The sequence below is a fragment of the Hemiscyllium ocellatum genome, chromosome 21 (genome assembly GCF_020745735.1).
Source record: "Hemiscyllium ocellatum isolate sHemOce1 chromosome 21, sHemOce1.pat.X.cur, whole genome shotgun sequence".
Taxonomy (NCBI): domain Eukaryota; kingdom Metazoa; phylum Chordata; class Chondrichthyes; order Orectolobiformes; family Hemiscylliidae; genus Hemiscyllium; species Hemiscyllium ocellatum.
In genome coordinates this window covers 16,619,514-16,637,485 of record NC_083421.1, presented here as the reverse complement: position 1 = coordinate 16,637,485, position 17,972 = coordinate 16,619,514, and the positions used below count along the sequence as shown (strand labels likewise).

Genomic DNA, 17,972 nt, shown 5'->3' with positions numbered 1-17,972 from the left:
GCATTCCCAGCTACCTTCCCCCCCCCCCCCCGACCTTCCTGCCTCCCATTTAGCTCTCAGCCCAATTGCACCCCCCACCCCTCATTCCTGATGAAGATCTTATGCTTGAAACATCGATTCTCCTGTTCCTCGGATGCTGCCTGATCGGCTGTGCTGTTCCAGCACTACGCTTTTCAACTTTGATATCCCGCATCTGCAGTTATCACTTTTTCCTGATCCTTGAGGGGCCTTATTCTCTCCCTAGTAGCCTTTTGTTCTTATTTTATTTATAAAATCCCTTTGGATTCTCCTTAACCCTATTTGCCAAAGCTGTCTCATTCCCCTTTTGCCCTCCTGATTTCCCTCTAAAGTACACTCCTACTGCCTTTATACACGTCTAAAGATTCACTTGATCTATGCTGTCTATATCTGACATATGCTGCCTTCTTTTTCTTAACCAAAACTTCAATTTATCCAGTCATTCAGTATTCCCTAAACCTACCAGCATATACTGTCTCTGGACTCTCGTTATCTCATTTTTGAAGGCTATCCATTTTCCAGCCATCCGTTTACCTGTGAACATCTATCTCCAATCAACTTTTGAAAGTTCTTGCCTGATAACATTAAAATTGGCCTTTCTCCAATTTAGAACTTCGACTTTTAGATCTGGTCTATCCTTTTCCATCACTATTTTAAAACGAATAGAATTATGGTCACTGGCCCCAAAGTGCTCCCCTAATGACACCTCAGTCACCTGCCCTGCCTTATTTCCCAAGAGTAGGTCAATCTTTGCACATTCTCTAGTAGGTTCATCTACATACTGAATCAGAAAAATTTCATGTACACATTTAGAAAATTCCTCTCCATTTAAACCCTTAACATTATGACAGTCCCAGTCTGTGTTTGGAAAGTTAAAATCCCTAACCATTAATGCTGTATTATTATTACAGATGACTGAGATCACCTTACAAATTTGTTTCTCAATTTCCCACTGACTATTGAGGCAGTCTATAACACAATCCCTTTCTTATTTTTCAGTTACACCTAAATAACGTTCGCAGATGTATACCCAGGAATAGCTTCCCTAAATACAGCGATAATGCTGTCCTTGATTAAAAACGCCGCTCTCCCTCCTCTCTTGCCCCCTTGTTTCTGTCCTTCCTATAGCATTTGTATCCTGGAACGTTAAGCTGCCAGTCCTGTCCACCCCTGAGCCACGTTTCTGTAATTGCTATGATATGCCAGTCCCATCTTCTTAATCATGACCTGAGTTCATCTGCCTTCCCTGTTAGGCCTCTTGCATTGAAATAAATGCAGCTTAATTAATAGTCCTACCTTTGTTTTTGCTTTGTTCCTGCCTGCCCTGATTGTCTGAGTCACTCCTTTTCCCAACTCTACCAGTGTCAGGTTGATCTCTTGCCTCACTATTTTTCTGGTCCTCAACATCCCCGCTATTCCCCCCCCCCCCCCCCCCCACCACCACCTCAAAGGTTTAAATCCTCCTGAGCAGCTCTACCAAATTTCCCTGTCAGTATATTAGTTCCCTTCAAATTCAGGTGCAATCTGTCCCCCTTGTACAGGTTACTTCTACCTCAGAAAAGATTCCAATGATCCAAAACTGTGGGGCTTTTGCCCAAAACATCGATTTTGCTGCATTTTGGATACTGCCTGAACTGCTGTGCTCTTCCAGCACCACTGATCCAAAAACTGTGAACCCTGCTCCCCTGCACGAGCTCCTCAGCCACACATTCATCTGCTCTATTCTCCTGTTCCTATCCTCACTAGGTTGTAGCACCAGGAGTAATTGCTATCCTCAAGGATCTCCTTTTTACCTGACAATGAAAGACTGCTGAACGGTGATGCTGCATTATTGAACAAAAGCTGAGAGAAACCACTAGCTCTCAGATTCATCCCCTCGCGTGTGTCCTGTTTAGAAATCTCTGAAGGAATAAGCTCTTCCAATGAAGCTGGAAATGTATTCTGGAACTGTTGTAAAGTTGAGAAAGTGCTTCACAAAATGTGATCCAATCTTAGTGGTATAAATCTGCAGTAACCTGGAAAAGCTGTGGAATATGTTCATGAAAATATAATCATTATGACATTTCCAAAGCAAAGGAACAGCAGGACTCAGGGAAGCACCGACGATCAGAGAGACCTTGGTGGACATGTACGGTGATCTCTTAAATTAAAGGAGGCATATAGTATACTTGCCTTTATTAGCTGAGGCATAGAGTTTAATAGTAGGGAGATGATGCTGGAACTGTATATACTGCCATAGCGAGAACATTGTGTGCAATTATGGGACATGGGTTTAAGGTAAGGACTACAAGGTTGAGAGAACACGTGAAGAAAAACTTTTTTCACTCAAAGGGTGGTGGGAATCTGGAACTCACCACTTGTAAAGGGTGGTTGATGCCAAAGCCTCATAATATTTAAAAAGTGTTCCAATGTGCACTTGCGATTCCAAGGCAGAAACGCTATTGGCCAAATGCTGGAAAATAGCATTAGAATTGTTAGATGGTTGTTTTTGACTGGCTCTAGATCAAAGGGCCTTTTTCTGTGCTGTAAACCTCTCTGACCCTATGATATATGGTATCTTTCATCTGAAGTGGAAAGTCTGGTGGCCATTGTAAGACATCTATTTGGAAACAAGTTTACCAAATCTTAAAGGACTTTTTTCTGATTCTGTAAGACTTTAAAAGGCCCCTTAATGCCTTTACCATTGTACATAACTGTTGCTTTAAACCATATTTAGCTGGAATGATGTGGCCTCTGAAGTGAATCTTACTTTTTTCTTTACGTTTCTAACTTTTTTATGGAAATTTGAAAGTTCAGGGTATGGTTAGTTGAACTTTGAGTAGTTGCATACTTTAAAAGAGAATAAAATGAATGCAGATGTAGCTGTTGGTGATCAGCACTAACCTAAGGAACACTATGGACAATGTGCATTGTCATTGCCCAGGATGTTAAGTTAGTCAGTCAAGGGAGGATTGACACTAACCAGTCTATGACAGATGATAATAAAAGAAAGAAAAAGAGAAAACCAACTCTAACTATTTGTCAGCAGGTGCAGAGTGATTTTGGAAACTTGGCTGCTGTGTTTTTACTCTCTGCAGTTTTCTGTACAGCTAAAGAATTGTTTCATATTCTGAGAAAAGAATTCCAGTCCGTCAGAAATAAGTAAATACTCTGAAAATCCACTGAACTGGTTGCCTTCACTGATGACTTCAAAAGTAGATATACAGTTATGTGCCCAAGGGCTTGGCATCTCTCCATTGAAACTGCATGAAAGTTTGGCTTGAAAGTTCGACATCTATCCTTTGAAACTGTTTAATTGAACTAGCAAATTATAATTCAATTATTTTAAGAGTTATTCCATTACTGTGTGTACCTGTCTGTGTGAGAGTGAAGCTCTGATCAAAGAAGAATGGGCTTAAACCATCGACATTAATTAGGTGACCTTGTTTAGCTTTGTCTTGCTAAAGTTACAGCATTAACAATAAATTGTTTATGTTATAAACTTGATGTCTAAGATCTTTATTCATGAAGTCTGGTTAGGAACAATTGAACAATTTTGAGGTTCATTATATATTTTAATTTCACTGCGTTGCAAATCTAGTAATAATAAGGTTGATTTGATTTGGCTTGTTATCCCTAGTTATAATACTTCCCCAATCCTGGATCTTGAATTTTGATGATTGAAGATTTATGGTGTGAACCCATTTTAAAGTGTCAGGTAGCACAGTAATATATATTCTTGAATCAAGGAGGATTACTGGCCATATCTTCATCATCATCTGCAGAACCTTCAATATCCACTTGATCAAGAAACAGATTTCCAAATCACTTTCTTGTTCAATTTCTTTATTCTCCATTGTTTGATTTGAACTATTTGATTTATTTTTAATAAATGTCTTTGGGCTGCTGATATCACTGCTGAAAATCCAAACTTACGTTCTGACCAATGTATGCAATTCCTATGAAAATGTAAATGTTGTTTTCAAGCTCATGATTAACACCCTCATGAATTGGACTCAATCCCTTGATTGACATTTTTTTATTCACTTATAGGATGTGAGCATCACTGGCTAGGCCAGTACTTATTGCCCATCCCTAGTTACCCTTGAGAAGATGGTGGTGAGCTGCATTGAACCGCTGCAGTCCATATGCCGTAAGTTGACCCACAATGCTATTAGGGAGGGAATTCCAGGATTTTAACCCAGCATCAGAGAAGAAATGGCAATATATTTTCAAGTCAAGACTGTGGTGCTGGAAAAGCACAACAGGTCAGGCAGCATCTGAGGGGCAGGAGAATTGACGTTTCGGGCATAAGCCCTTCTTCAGCATAGAGCTCCAAGCACACTCTCCAGCATTAGCAGTCCTCGCTTTCTCCCAATACATTTCCAAGTGAAGTTGGTGAGTGACTTGGAGGCGAACTTGTAGGTGGTAGTAATCCCATGCATCTGCTACTCCTGTCCTTCTAGATGGAGATGGTCATGGGTTTGGAAGATGCTTTCTTTGGTGAATTTCTGTAGTGTACACTGCTGCTACTAAGCATCGGTAATGGAGGGAGAGGATGCCAATGGATGCGGTGCCAATCAAACGGGCTGCTTTGTCCTGGCTGGTTTTTAAACTGTTGTTGGAGCTGCATCCTTCCAGGCAATTGGGATTATACCATCACACTTCCGACCTGTGCCTTGTAGATGATAGACAGGTTTTGGGAAGTCAGGAGGTAAGTTACTCGTCATAATATTCCTCGTTTCTGACATGTTCTTGTGTTTATATGATGAGTCCAGTTGAGCTTCTAGTTAATGGTAACCCTCAGGAAGCTTGGTGATGGGGGATTTAGTGATGGTAATACCATTGAATATCAGTGGAAAGTGGTTAGATTGTCTCTTATTGGAGATGCTTATTTCCTGGCATTTGTGTGGTGCGAATGTTGCTTACCACTTGTCAGCCCAAGCCTAGATATTGTCCAAATCTTGTCACTTTCGAACATGAACTCATTCAGTGTGTGAGGAGTCAAGACTGTGTAAACATTGTGTAATCATGGCAAACACCCCCATTTCTGACCTTGTGACAGAGGGAAGTTTGTTGATGAAGCAGCCAAAGATGGCAGACCTAGGACACTACCTTGAAGATTTCCTGCAGACATGTCCTAGAGCTGAGAGGACTGACCTCCAACAACCACAAATATCTTTTGATGTGGTAGAGATGTATGCAGCCAGTGGAGAGCTTGTCCCAATGCCCAATTTTTCTAGGGCTCCTTGATGCCACACTCAATGAACTACAGTCTTGGCAGTGTGGAGGAACAGAGGGATCTTGATGCTCAAGTACATAGGTCCCTCAAAGTCACCACCCAAGTGGATGAGTTGTTAAGAAAACATATCGTGTTTTGGCTTTCATTGACGGGGGATTGAGTTTAAGAGCTGCGAGGTTTTGCTGCAGCTCTACAAATCCCTGGTGAGAATATACTTGGAATATTGTGTCCAGTTCTGGTCGCCCTACTATAGGAAAGATACAGAGGCTTTGGAGAGGGTGCAAAGAAGGTTTACCAGGATGCTGCCTGGACTAGAGGGCTTGCCTTATGCGGAAAGGTTGAATTGGCTCAGACTTTTCTCTCTGGAGAGAAGGAGGAAGAGAGGTGACTTGATTGAGGTATACAAGATAATGAGAGGAATGGATAGAGTCAATAGTCAGAGACTTTTCCCCAGGGCGGGATTGACTGGCATGAGGGGTCATAGTTTTAAGATATTAGGAGGAAGGTATAGAGGAGACGTCAGAGGATGGTTCTTTATGCAGAGAGTTGTGAATGCATAGAATGCGTTGCCAGCAGTGGTGATGGAAGCAGAGTCATTGGGGACACTTAATCGACTGCTGGATATGCACATGGATAGCCATGAATTGAGGGGTGCGTAGGTTACATTATTTTATTTTACATTAGGATTAATCCTCAGCACAACATCGTGGGCCAAAGGGCCTGTTCTGTGCTGTACTTTTCTCTGTTCGATGGTATCAAGGACTGGCACTCTCCTCATCTCTGGAATTCAGCTCCTTTGTCCATGTTTGAATAATAAACTGTAATAAAGTCAGGAGCTGGCAGAACCCAAACCTGCCATCAATTAACAGGTTATGGTTGGGCAGGTGCTGCTTGATAGCACTGTTGAGGACACATTCCATCACTTTACTGATGATCAAGAGAAGATTGATCAGGCAGTAATTGGTCATATTGGATTTTTGCTTTTTGCTCACAGGATATGCATGGCAATTTTCCACATTTTGAAGATGCCAATTTTGCCTTGGCTAGGGGCGGGGCAAGTTTTGCAGCAGAGATCTACAGTACTATTGCAGAAATGTTGTCAGGGCCCATCACAATCCAGGGCCTCCAACTGTTTCTTGATATCACACAGAGTGAATCGAGTTAACTGAATACTGGCATCTGTAGTGCTGGGGACCACCAGAGGAGGCCAAGATGGATCATTTTGCACAGTGATAGTGCCACCCAACACAACGCAACACAGGGTATTCTCAATGTAATGACATGACTTCATTTTCTCAAGGACTGTGCAGTGATCACACTTATTAATACTGTCATTGCTGATTCTGCACAGGCAGATTGCTAAGGATGAGGTCAAGTATGTTTTTCCCTTTTGTTAGTTCCTTCACCAGTTGCAGTCTAACAACTAAGCATTTAGGATTTAACCAGCTTGATCAGTAGTGCTGTTATAAGCCACCCTTGGTGTTGGACATTGAAATCCCCCACCCAGAGTACATTTTGACTCCCTTGCCACCCTCAGTGCCTCCTCCAAATGTTGGTCAACGTGAAGGAGTACTGATTCATCAACTGAGGGAGAATGGGATATGGTAATCAGTAGAAGGTTTTCTTGCCGGTGTTTAACCTGAAGCCATGAGATTTCATTGGGTTCTGAATGAATGTGGAGCACTCCCTAATACCCTCCACCCTTCCCACTGACCAATCGCAATACCCCTCACCTGCAGCCAACTATCACCATCCCACCCATCCTTCCCCCCCAACCCCCCCACCCCACCTCCCCATTTACTGATGGACTCCTCTCCCCCTCTCTATCCTGACGAAGGGTTTTGGCCTGAAACATTGGCTTTACTGCTCCTTGGATGTTGTCTGACCTGCTGTGGTTTTTCAGCTTCACATCTATTGATTCTGACTTTCAGCATCTGCAGTTCTTACTGTCTCTGACTCCCAGGTCAGCTCCCTCCTGACTATCTAACACTGTGCTGCCACCACTGCTGGTCTGTCCTGCTGATGTGACAGGATGTATCTGGAGATGGTGATGGTCGTGTCTGGGGCATTGTCATGCACAAGGTATCAGTCCAAACTCAGGCTGTTGCTTGACTAGTCTGTGAGACAACTTTCCCTATTTGGCACTGGTCCTCACATTAGCAAGGAGGATGTTTTAGGGTCGACAGGGCTACTTCTGCGATGTATTTGTCGGTGCCTTAGGCGATGTCAGGTGGACATCCAGTTTTGTTTTTTCCTTAAAACTTCACGATAATTGATACAACTGAGTGGCTTGCTAGTCCACTCAGAGGGCAGTTGAGAGTCAATCACATTGTTGTGGAGTCACCTGTAGGCCAGCCCAGATGAGAATGGAAGATTTCCTTCACTGTAGTGAATCAGATGGGTTTTCCCAGCAATTGACAATGGTTTGATGGTCATTAGTAGATTCTTAATTCCGGTTGTTCTCACTGCATTCAAGTTTCACTATCTGCTTAAAAATAAGGGGTAGGCCATTTAGGACAAAGATGAGGAGAAACTTCTTCACCCAGAGAGTGGTAGCTGTGTGGAATGCTCTGCCCCAGAGGGCAGTGGAGGCCCAGTCTCTGGATTCATTTAAGAAAGAGTTGGATAGAGCTCTCAAGGATTGTGGAATCAAGGGTTATGGAGATAAGGCAGGAAGAGGATACTGATTGAGGATGATCAGCCATGATCATAATGAATGGTGGTGCAGGCTCGAAGGACTGAATGACTTACTCCTGCACCTATTGTCTATTGTCTATTGCTGTGGCAGGATTCCGCTGTACCTCAGTGGTTAGCACTGGTGCCTCACAGCTTCAGGGACCCGAGTTTGATTCCACCCCAAGGTGTCTGTTGAGTTTACCCATTCTCCCTATGCCTGCATGGGTTTACTGAGGGTACTCTGATTTCCTCCCACAGTCCAAAGATATGCAGGTTAAATGGATTAGGTGAAAATGAGGACTGCAGATGCTGGAGATCAGAGTCAAGATGAGAGTAACACTGGAAAAGTACAGCAAGTCAGGCAGCATCTGAGGAGTAAGGAAATTGATGTTTCGGGCAGGAACCCTTCATCAGGAATGAGGTTAACTGGATTAGCCTCGGAAGCGCAGGGTTACAGGGATAGGGTAAGAGGGTAGGTCTGGATGGGATGCTCTTTGGAGGATCAGTGTGAACTGGATGGGGAGAATGGCCTGCTTTCACAGTGTAAGGATTTCATGATTTAAATTTGGGTCCCCTGAACATTAACTGAGTTCCTGGACTAAAGGTCTAGTGATAATACCAGTAGGCCATCACCTTCCCTCATCCAAAGATCCCTGACTCTTGATGCTGAGGTGTTGCCACTTAGGAAATGTGATCTGGCACTAATGACAATAAATATAAAGTGTAGATGACACGCTGATTTGGAAAGCTACTGAATTAAATATTATGACCATCAGATTCCTTTGCAAACAACAGGGTAATTTATTACAGTTATTACAGTTGTACCTCCCCATCAGTGATCACCTAAAATCTTGAAGTCAATTGGCACAATGAAATTTCCCAGCAAGTGGTTGGATTTTCGATTCAGCTTTTTGTTTAAAATGAATCACGTTGACCAACACAGACAATAAAGTGGTCAGTCCGAGGATAGAAGAGACAGAAGACCAGACGGTATTAGACTGAGTCTTTATTTTCCCTGGAGGTTTGGAAGAGATCATGTTGGTGTGATTCAGCATGTAGCCAAGGGTCCATCCGATGTCTGTCTGTCCAATCTGTCAAAAAAGAAACACCCCGTGAAAGTCATTGGCCACCTCATTGGGTTTGCACATCCAACAATGTTTTGTTTGAAGCAAGGTAGCTCAAAACTGTATGATTCTTCTTTAAAACATATGCATGACCAACATATTTACCTACCTTCTAGAAAGTTAGAGTATTCCTGGTGTTTAGGATACAGTACAAGGGCTCACCCAATTGAAAATTTTCATACATGAGCTTAAATCATGTTCATTAGCCTGTCAAATGTGTGAGCCATCATAGAAGTTGAGTCCCATCTTCATCTCAGCACAGTCAAAGATAAGTCAAAGATGGGGACAATAGATATTTGGTAGAGAGGGACATTTTTTTGCCTGTGTTTGGTGTATTCATGTAGTGATGTATAGTCAGTGGCTAAGGAACAGAACAAACTCATGAGTAATGAGTTTTGGTATCCTTGCTATAGGAAGGATGTTATTAAACTGGAAAGAGTGCAAAAGAAATTTACAAGGATGTTGCCAGGTTTAAAGGCTCTGAATAATAAGGTGAAGTTGGACAAATGAAAACTTTTTGCTTTAGAGCATGGTAGACTGAGAGGGATGTTATAGAAGTGTATAGAAGCATACAAGATCATGAAAGGCGTGAATAGGGTGAGAGCATTCAATCTTTTTCCCAGAGTTGGAGAATCGAGGACTTGAGGGCATCAGTTTAAGGTTAGAGGGGAATGAGTAAAAGAAACCTGAGGGGCAACTATTTTACACAGAGAGTGGTACGCATTTGGAATGAGCTGCCAGTGGAAGTGAATGAGACGGGTACATTAACAGGATTTATAAGGCATTTGGAGAAATACATGGATAGGAAAGGATTAGAAGGATATGGGCTAACTGCAGTGAAATGGAGTTAGCGTGGATAGACATTTTGGTCAGCATGGACCAGTTAGGGCCAAAGGGCCTGTCTCAGTGCTGTAGGATTCTATGATTCTATGTCTGTATGAAATGTTTGCTGAAATTGTCCTGGATGCTGATGAGTAGCAGGCCACCTCAAAACAGTGGAATTGGTAAGAGGTGTTGTCAGTGTACAGATCTGACATTGAGTTCTCAGAGCTGTCTTTGGTCTCTCCTATTTCTTGGAGCAGGAAAATCGATGTTTCGGGCAAAAGCCCTTCATCAGGAATGAGGCAGGGAGCCCCCGGAGTGGAGAGATAAATGGTAGGGGGATGGGGCTGGGAGGAAAGGTAGCCAAGTGCACAATAGGTGGATGGAGGTGGGTATGAAGGTGATAGGTTGGAGAGGAGGGTGGAGTAGATAGGTGGGATGGAAGATTGGCAGGTGGGACAGGTCATGAGGACGGTAATGAGCTGGCAGGTTGGAATTGGGGTAAGGTATAGGGAGGGGAAATGAGGAAACTGGTGAAGTCTACATTGATGCCCTGGGGTTGAGATTTTCCGAGGCGGAAGAGGAGGCGTTCTTCCTCTAGGTGTTGGGTGGTGAGGGAGCAGCGGTGGAGGGGGCCCAGGATCTGTATGTCCTCGGGCAAGTGGGAGGGGGGAGTTGAAATGTTGGGCCACGGGGCGGTGGGGTTCATTAGTGCGGGTGTCCTGGAGATGTTCCATAAAGAGCTCTGCAAGAAGGCATCCAGTCTCCCCAATGTAGAGGAGACTGCACAGGAGCAACGGATACAATAAATGACATTGGTGGATGTGCTGGTGAAACTTTGATGGATGTGGAAGGCTCCTTTGGTGCCTTGGATGGAGGAGAGGGGGAAGGTGTGGGCACAGGTTTTGCAATTCCTGCGGTGGCAGGGGAAGGTGCCAGGAGGGGAGGGTGGGTTGTTGGGGGGCATGGACCTGACTAGGCAGTCCCGGAGGGAACATTTTTTGCGGAAAGGGGTGGGGAGGGAAATATATCCATGGTGGTGGGTCTATCTGGAGATGGTGGAAATGTCAGCGGATGATGCGGTTTATGTAGAGGTTGGTAGGGTGGAAGGTGAGGACGGGGGGCGGTTCTGTCCTTGTTGTGGTTGGAGAGGTGGGGTTTGAGGGCAGAGGTGCGGGATGTTGAGATGCATTGGAGGGCATCTTCAACTATGTGGGAAGATGCTGCCTGACCTGCTGTGCTTTTCCAGCACCACTCCAATCTAGACACTGATTTTCAGCATCTGCAGTCTTCACTTCCTCCTATTTCTTATCAGCATGTGAAAAACATGCTGTGTTTATAATTTATGTTGACAGCACCAAATTCCATCTCACCACCTCTCAACTCCTCCACTGTCACTTAACCATAACACACTTATCCAAAATCCAGCACTGGATTCACCGAAATTTCCACTAATTAACTATTGGGAAGATTAAGGGCATTGGGTTTGCATTCCTTCTTCAGATTCCTAATCCTTAGATACTGACTCCATCCTGCTCCCTGGCAAGTGTTTGAAAGTAAATAAGACCCGTTTATAACTTTGTCACTGTTCGATAGCAGAACAGGAGGAGAGTATTCAGTCTATCATGTCTTCTGGCTCTCTGCACAAACAACTTACCTAGTCCCACTTCCAGATTTCTTTTCTTTCATATAAGTATCAAAATTCTGTTTGAAAACCATGATTGAATCAATCACCACACTGTCTGTGTTGCAGACCTTCTAGCTGAAGAAATTGATTAGATTAGATTAGATTACTTAGTGTGGAAACAGGCCCTTCGGCCCAACAAGTCCACACCGACCCTCCGAAGCGCAACCCACCCATTCCCTTACATTTACCCCTTACCTAACACTACGGGCAATTTAGCATAGCCAATTCACCTGACCCGGTACATCTTTGGACTGTGGGAGGAAACCGGAGCACCCGGAGGAAACCCACACAGACACAGGGGAGAATGTGCAAACTCCACACAGTCAGTCGCCTGAGTCGGGAATTGAACCCAGGTCTCTGGTGCTGTGAGGCAGCAGTGCTAACCACTGTGCCACCGTGCTGCCCGTGGTGGGACAGCATTGCTCCTCATGTAAGCTCTAAAGGATCATTCCTTCAACCTAAGGCTCTGCTCCTGGCCACCTAACTCCTAATTCTTGTTGCAGGATTTCATTCCTTTTCTTAGCACATGCCATTGGTACCACCATGTGCCATGACTGCTAGTTGTTCACCCTTCCCTTTCGAATGTCTTGCAGGCACTCTGATGCATCCCTGATCCTAGCGCCAGGAAGGCTACATACTATTTGAAAGTTCTTGGCCACAGAACTGCCTGTCAGTTCTCCTTACACTTTAGTTCCCTTTCGCTAAAGCTCTCCCAGTTTTTGCTCCTCCCATGCTGTGCAACAGAAACAACCATGGTGCACACATTTGGCTGTTGCAACTTTACCCTGAGATGCCATCTCACCCCAAACAGTACCCAACATGTACGTGTGCTTGAGAGGTCACAGTGATCTCCAGTGCTACCTGCCCATGCTCACTCATCGTCCTGTGTAGCCATCACTAAATGTGCTATCCTCAGCATCATGGATGCTCTATATTGAGTCCATCTCAGCTCAGGGCAGTTGATGCAGTCAAACAGGCGCTCTCACTAAATTCCCTTCCTGCATGCTGGAAGTGTCCTTGACCTCCTACATAATATTGGAGGAACATTCCATGGGGCCGGGTTCTCCTGCCATTTGCCAACTACGAATATGTGGAGTTTTCACATTCTCCCCATGTCTGCATGGGTTTCCTCTGGGTGCGCTGGTTTCCTCCCATGGTCCGAAGATGCGCAGGTTAAATGAATTGGCCATGATAAATTGCTGATGGTATTCAGGGATGTGGAGGTTAGATGATCACTTTATTGGCATTGTACTATAGACCTCCGATAGTCAGCAGGAAATTGAGAAGCAAATTTGTAAGATCTCAGTTATCCATAAGAATAATAGGGTGATAATGGTAGGGGATTTTAAATTTCTAAACATCATCTGGGACTACCATAATATTAAGGGATTGATGGAGAGGAATTTGTTAAGTGTCTGCAAGAATACTATCGTATTCAGTATGTGCATGTACCTCCTAGAAAAGGAGCAAAACTTGACCTTTCCTTGGGAAGTAAAGCAGAGTAAGCAGAGCAAGTGACTGAGGTGTCAGTAAGGGGTTGGGGGGGGGGTGGTATACTGTATCTTTAAGAGAGTTAGGAGCTAGCAAAACTATGTGACAGCATCAAGTGTTCTCAATAAGGTAACAATATAACACTTGGTTGAAAGATAGATTAGCTGTTGCCAGGAAGTGGCAAACAGATCCAAATTAGACCAATCAGTTTAAATTATACCCCGAAAAATACCAAATTCTAGCCAAGCTTGAATTAAGTATCTTGACAATCTTAAAAGCCAATGACACAATCCGATGCTTTGGGTGTATAAGACTGGGGAAAATTGAACAGTTGGGAGGAGAATTGCTATGCCAGCAGCATGTAGAGACTGCCCGAAAATAGCTCTCTTAAAGTACCTATGAAGCATAATCCCTAAGAAGAAGAAAAGAAGACCCATGATAGAAGATTCAAGAGCTCTCTGGTTTTTGAGAACTTGAATTTTTGGTAAATCGTAATCGGTGGGTTTTTATCAGATTAGTATTATAGAACGGAAAGTAAAAGATAGGTTAGAGGAAGGAGTTGTAATTAGTTAATTATTCTCTGTTATACTTTAAGAAATAAACTAGTTAATTTTTACTTTAAATAGTTCTTGGCCTCTCCAATTTTCCCAGATTACTGCACAGGCTAAATCCTTTCTGTGTTGTTAGTTTAAATGAAGCACAAAAGTTTATCCTCTGTCATAACAGTTTGGGGGCTCGGGTTTGGGATTTGAACTGGTTTAGATAGATTTGGGGGTATGAAAAATCCCAGCAGATTTAAACATTGCAGGTTAGTGTCCTAGATCGTTAAATAAAACGTAGGTGAGACAATTTGTTTAATTTCAGTGACTTGCAGTTGATTAAATTAAAAGTGAGAGAAATGGTTCTTAAAACTACTAAAGAGGTTCTGGGATTTGAAGATGATTCTCAAATTTGCCAAGAACATTTCGAAGAACAGAAAAAGGTCATCCATTTAGAATTAGCAAAGAAGTTAGATTTGGGTTTAACCTAAGAACTAAAATAAAGCTGAAATTGTCAGGGACTTACTCAAACACTTAGGTGTATCAGAGAAGCAGACAAGTGCAATAGAGATAGAAAAACCTAAATTACAATTGAGGAAATGGAGTTCAAAGATAAACAAAAAGAGGGAAAGGAAAAAGAGAGAAAGAGACAGGAAGAGAGAAAAAGAAAGAGAGAGAAAAATGAGAAAGAGAGAGAAGAGAGGGGGAGAGAGGAAGGAGAGAAAGAGAAGATTCTTAGCTGAGCAAAGAGAGAGAGAAGAAAGGGAGAGAGAAAGAGAGAGGAAAAAGAAAGAGAGCAAATAGAGAGAATTTGAACTTGAGAAGTTGCGACTTAGCCAACAAGTCATGTTAATAAGATGGAGAGTAAAAGAGAAGGTAGTGGTTAATACAAATATGTCAAAACTCTGCCACATTTTGATGAGAAAGATGCTGAAGCCTTCTTCATTTGAAAAATTGCCTGGGCAGATGCAGTGTCTGAGGATTGATGGGTAATCCTAGTTCAGATTAAACTGGCAGGCAGAGCTAGTGAGGTACTTGCTGTGCTGTCAGCTGAGGAGTCAAGAGATTATGAAGACGTCAAACAGGCTATTTTAAGTGCTTATGAATTGGTACCAGAAGCATATAGACAGCGGTTCAGAAACACAAAGAAGGAACCAGGTCAGACTGATGTTGAGTTCGAAAGAATTAAACATAGTCATTTTGATTGATGGGTGCGGGCTTTGAAAATAAATAGGACTTTTGAGACTCTAAGAGAGATTATTCTGCTGGAGGAGTTTAAAAACTCAATTCCAGAAATAGGAAGTGAGAAGGGCAGCAGAATTGGCAGATGAGTACATGTTGGTGCATAAGACAAGTTTCTGACCAGAATTTCATCCTGTGAGGGACAGAAGTTGGGAGAAGGAGAGATCCTACACTATGAAACCAAGAGTAGAGAGCACTGGTAAAAATATACCACAGGATAAAAAAGAAGCCCAATTGGGTGTAAAAGAGGTGAAAGGCCTCAGGTGTTTCCACTGTGGTAAAGTGGGACACGTAAAGTCATGGTGCTGGTTGTTAAAGAAAAGCACTGTGGGAAAAGATGTGGTAAAAGAAGCAAAGCCAGTAGTGGAGATCCTAAGAAGAGCCGAGGAGTTGCAGGTGAGTGCACAGCCTAGTCAGGGGGTTGGTATGGAGTTAGTACCTGATCTCTACAAAGAATTCGCCTCGGTGGGTAAAATTTACTCAGAAAGAGCATGGGGAGAAGGGCAAGAAGTTATAGTTTTGAGAGATACAGGATCTAACCAGTTGCTGATAGTAAGGGATGAGCGAGTATGCACTCTTTCTGATCTGTTACCTGAGAGTGTGGTAATTTATGGAACAGAGGAACAGAAATTTATGTGACATCAGGTTGGAGTGCCAACTCAAGACTGGGGAAGTTACAGTGGGAGATATTGACAGTGTGTCAGTTCCAGGAATTCAGTTTGTTCTCGGGAATGATTTAGCAGGACCCAAGCTGGGAGTGACACCTCTTGTGAAGAAACCTAAAGAAGACCAAGAAACTGAGAACTTAGAACAGAAATATCCTTGTATTTTCCCAGAATGTGTCATAACCAGATCCCACTATCATAAGTCACAGCACGAAGCAAAAAGTAAAGAGAAAGATGAAGGAGTTGAGGTTCAGTTAGCAGACACCCTGTTTGATGTAATGGTGCAGGAAAAACCTGAGCAGGCAGAGGGTCAGATAGAAGTGTTTAGTCCTGAAGGACTAAGAGACTTGCAACAGCAAGACAAGACGATAAAAGATAAATATGTGGATGCGTATTCTGAAAAGGAGACAGAGAATATTCCAGAGGGTTATTATCTGAAAGATAGATTCCCAATACAGAAATGGAGACCACGGCAAGTTAGTGCAGAGGAGAAATGGTCCGAAGTGCACCAGATTGTGTTGCTGGTAGCATACAGACAGGAAGTGTTCTGGGTATCACATAAACTACCTGTAGGAGGTCACCTAGGAGTACAAAAGACTCAGGCTAAGGTACAAAAACATTTTTATTGGACTGCAATGCACAAGAATATGGTTAACTTTTGCCGTATGTGTCATACATGCCAAATGGTAGGTAAGCCACAGGCGGTAATAATACCAGCCCCTTTGTTGCTAATTCCTGCATTTGAAGAACCTTTTACACGGGTTATAATTGATTGTATAGGTCCTCTTCCAAGAACTAAAAGTGAGAATCAGTACTTGTTAACCGTAACGGATGTGTCTCCCAGATTTCCGGAGGCAATTCCATTACGGAGTTTCAAGGCAAAAAGGATAGTAGAGGAGTTAGTAGCTTTCTTCACACAGTATGGGCTACCCAGAGAGACTCAGTCAGACCAAGAGTCAAATTTTACTGCTAGGCTGTTTAAGGTGGTTATGGGTGGTTATGGATACAGTGCTTTAAGTCCAGTGTGTATCATCCTGAATCCCAGGAAGCTTGAGAAAGGTGGCATCAGACCTTGAAGACCATATTGAGTGCATATTGTCAGGATTATATGAATGACTGGGATAAAGGTATCCCATTTGTGTTGTTTGTCATGAGAGATACCCCAAATGAATCTACTCAGTTCACTCCCTTCGAGATATGAAGTGAGAGGCCCTTTGAAATTAGTTATAGAAAAATTGACAAAATGAAAGTCACAATGAGATTATGTATTGGCGGTGAGGGAGAGACTAAATCAAGCAGGTGAACATAGAACATAGAAAAGTACAGCAGAGAACAGGCTCTTCGGCCCATAATGTTGTGCCGAGGATTATTCCTAATCTAAAATAACCTACACACCCCTCAATTCACTGCTATCCATGTGTACGTCCAGCAATCGCTTAAATGTCCCTAATGACTCTGCTTCCACCACCAATGCTGGCAGAGCATTCCATGCATTCACAACTCTCTGTGTAAAAAACCTTCCTCTGACGTCTCCTCTATACCTTCCTCCTAATATCTTAAAACTATGATCCCTCGTGCCAGTCAACCCTGCCCTGGGGAAAAGTCTCTGGTTATTGACTATCCATTCCTCTCATTACCTTGTATACCTCAATCAGGTCACCTCTCTTCCTCCTTCTCTCCAGTGAGAAAAGTCCAAGCTTAGTCAACCTCTCTTTGTAATAAAAGCCCTCCAGTCCAGGCAGCATCCTGGTAAACCTTCTTTGCACCCTCTCCAAAGCCTCTCTATCTTTCCTATAGTAGGGCGACCAGAACTGGACACAATATTCCAAGTGTGGCCTCACCAGGGACTTGTAGAGCTGCAGCAAAACCTCGCTGCTCTTAAACTTGATCCCCCTGTCAATCAAATCCAAAACACCATATGCTTTTTTTAACAACCCTATCTACTTGGGTGAAAAATATGTTGCTGGAAAAGCACAGCAGGTCAGGCAGCATCAAAGGAGCAGGAGAGTCGACGTTTTGGGCATAAGCCCTTCTTCAGGTGGGTGGAAACTTTGAGGGATCTATGCCCTTCACTTGAACACCAGGATCTATCTGTTTCTCCACACTGCCAAGAATTCTGTCTTTAATTCTATATTCAGCATTCAAGTTCAACCTTCCAAAATGCATCACTTCACATTTATCCAGGTTGAACTCCATCTGCCATTTCTCAGCCCAGCTCTGCACCCTGTCTATGTCGCGCTGCAGCCTGCAATAGCTCTCAATACTATCAAACGGCACCTCCAATCTTTATGTCATTGCCAAATTTACTAACCCACCCCTCAACCTCTTCATCCATGTCATTTATAAAAACTACAAAGAGCAGAGGCACAAGAACAGAGCCCTGTGGGACACCACTCACCACTGATCTCCAGGCAGAAGACTTTCCATCTACAACCACTCTTTGCCTTCTCTCAGCCAACCAATTCTGAATCCAGATAGCCAAATCTC

At 43.2% G+C, this 17,972-nt stretch overlaps 1 protein-coding gene across 1 annotated transcript in view; it reads right to left on the bottom strand.

The window, feature by feature from the left end:
* Positions 1-8,772: 8,772 nt before the first annotated feature.
* The window catches only part of LOC132826025 (ectonucleoside triphosphate diphosphohydrolase 8-like), an 88,206-nt gene continuing 79,006 nt past the window's right edge, over positions 8,773-17,972 (bottom strand). Inside the window, exon 8 of the mRNA XM_060841746.1 lies at positions 8,773-9,006. Coding sequence (XP_060697729.1) covers positions 8,773-9,006 — 234 coding nt within the window. The remainder of the gene's footprint in view (positions 9,007-17,972) is intronic.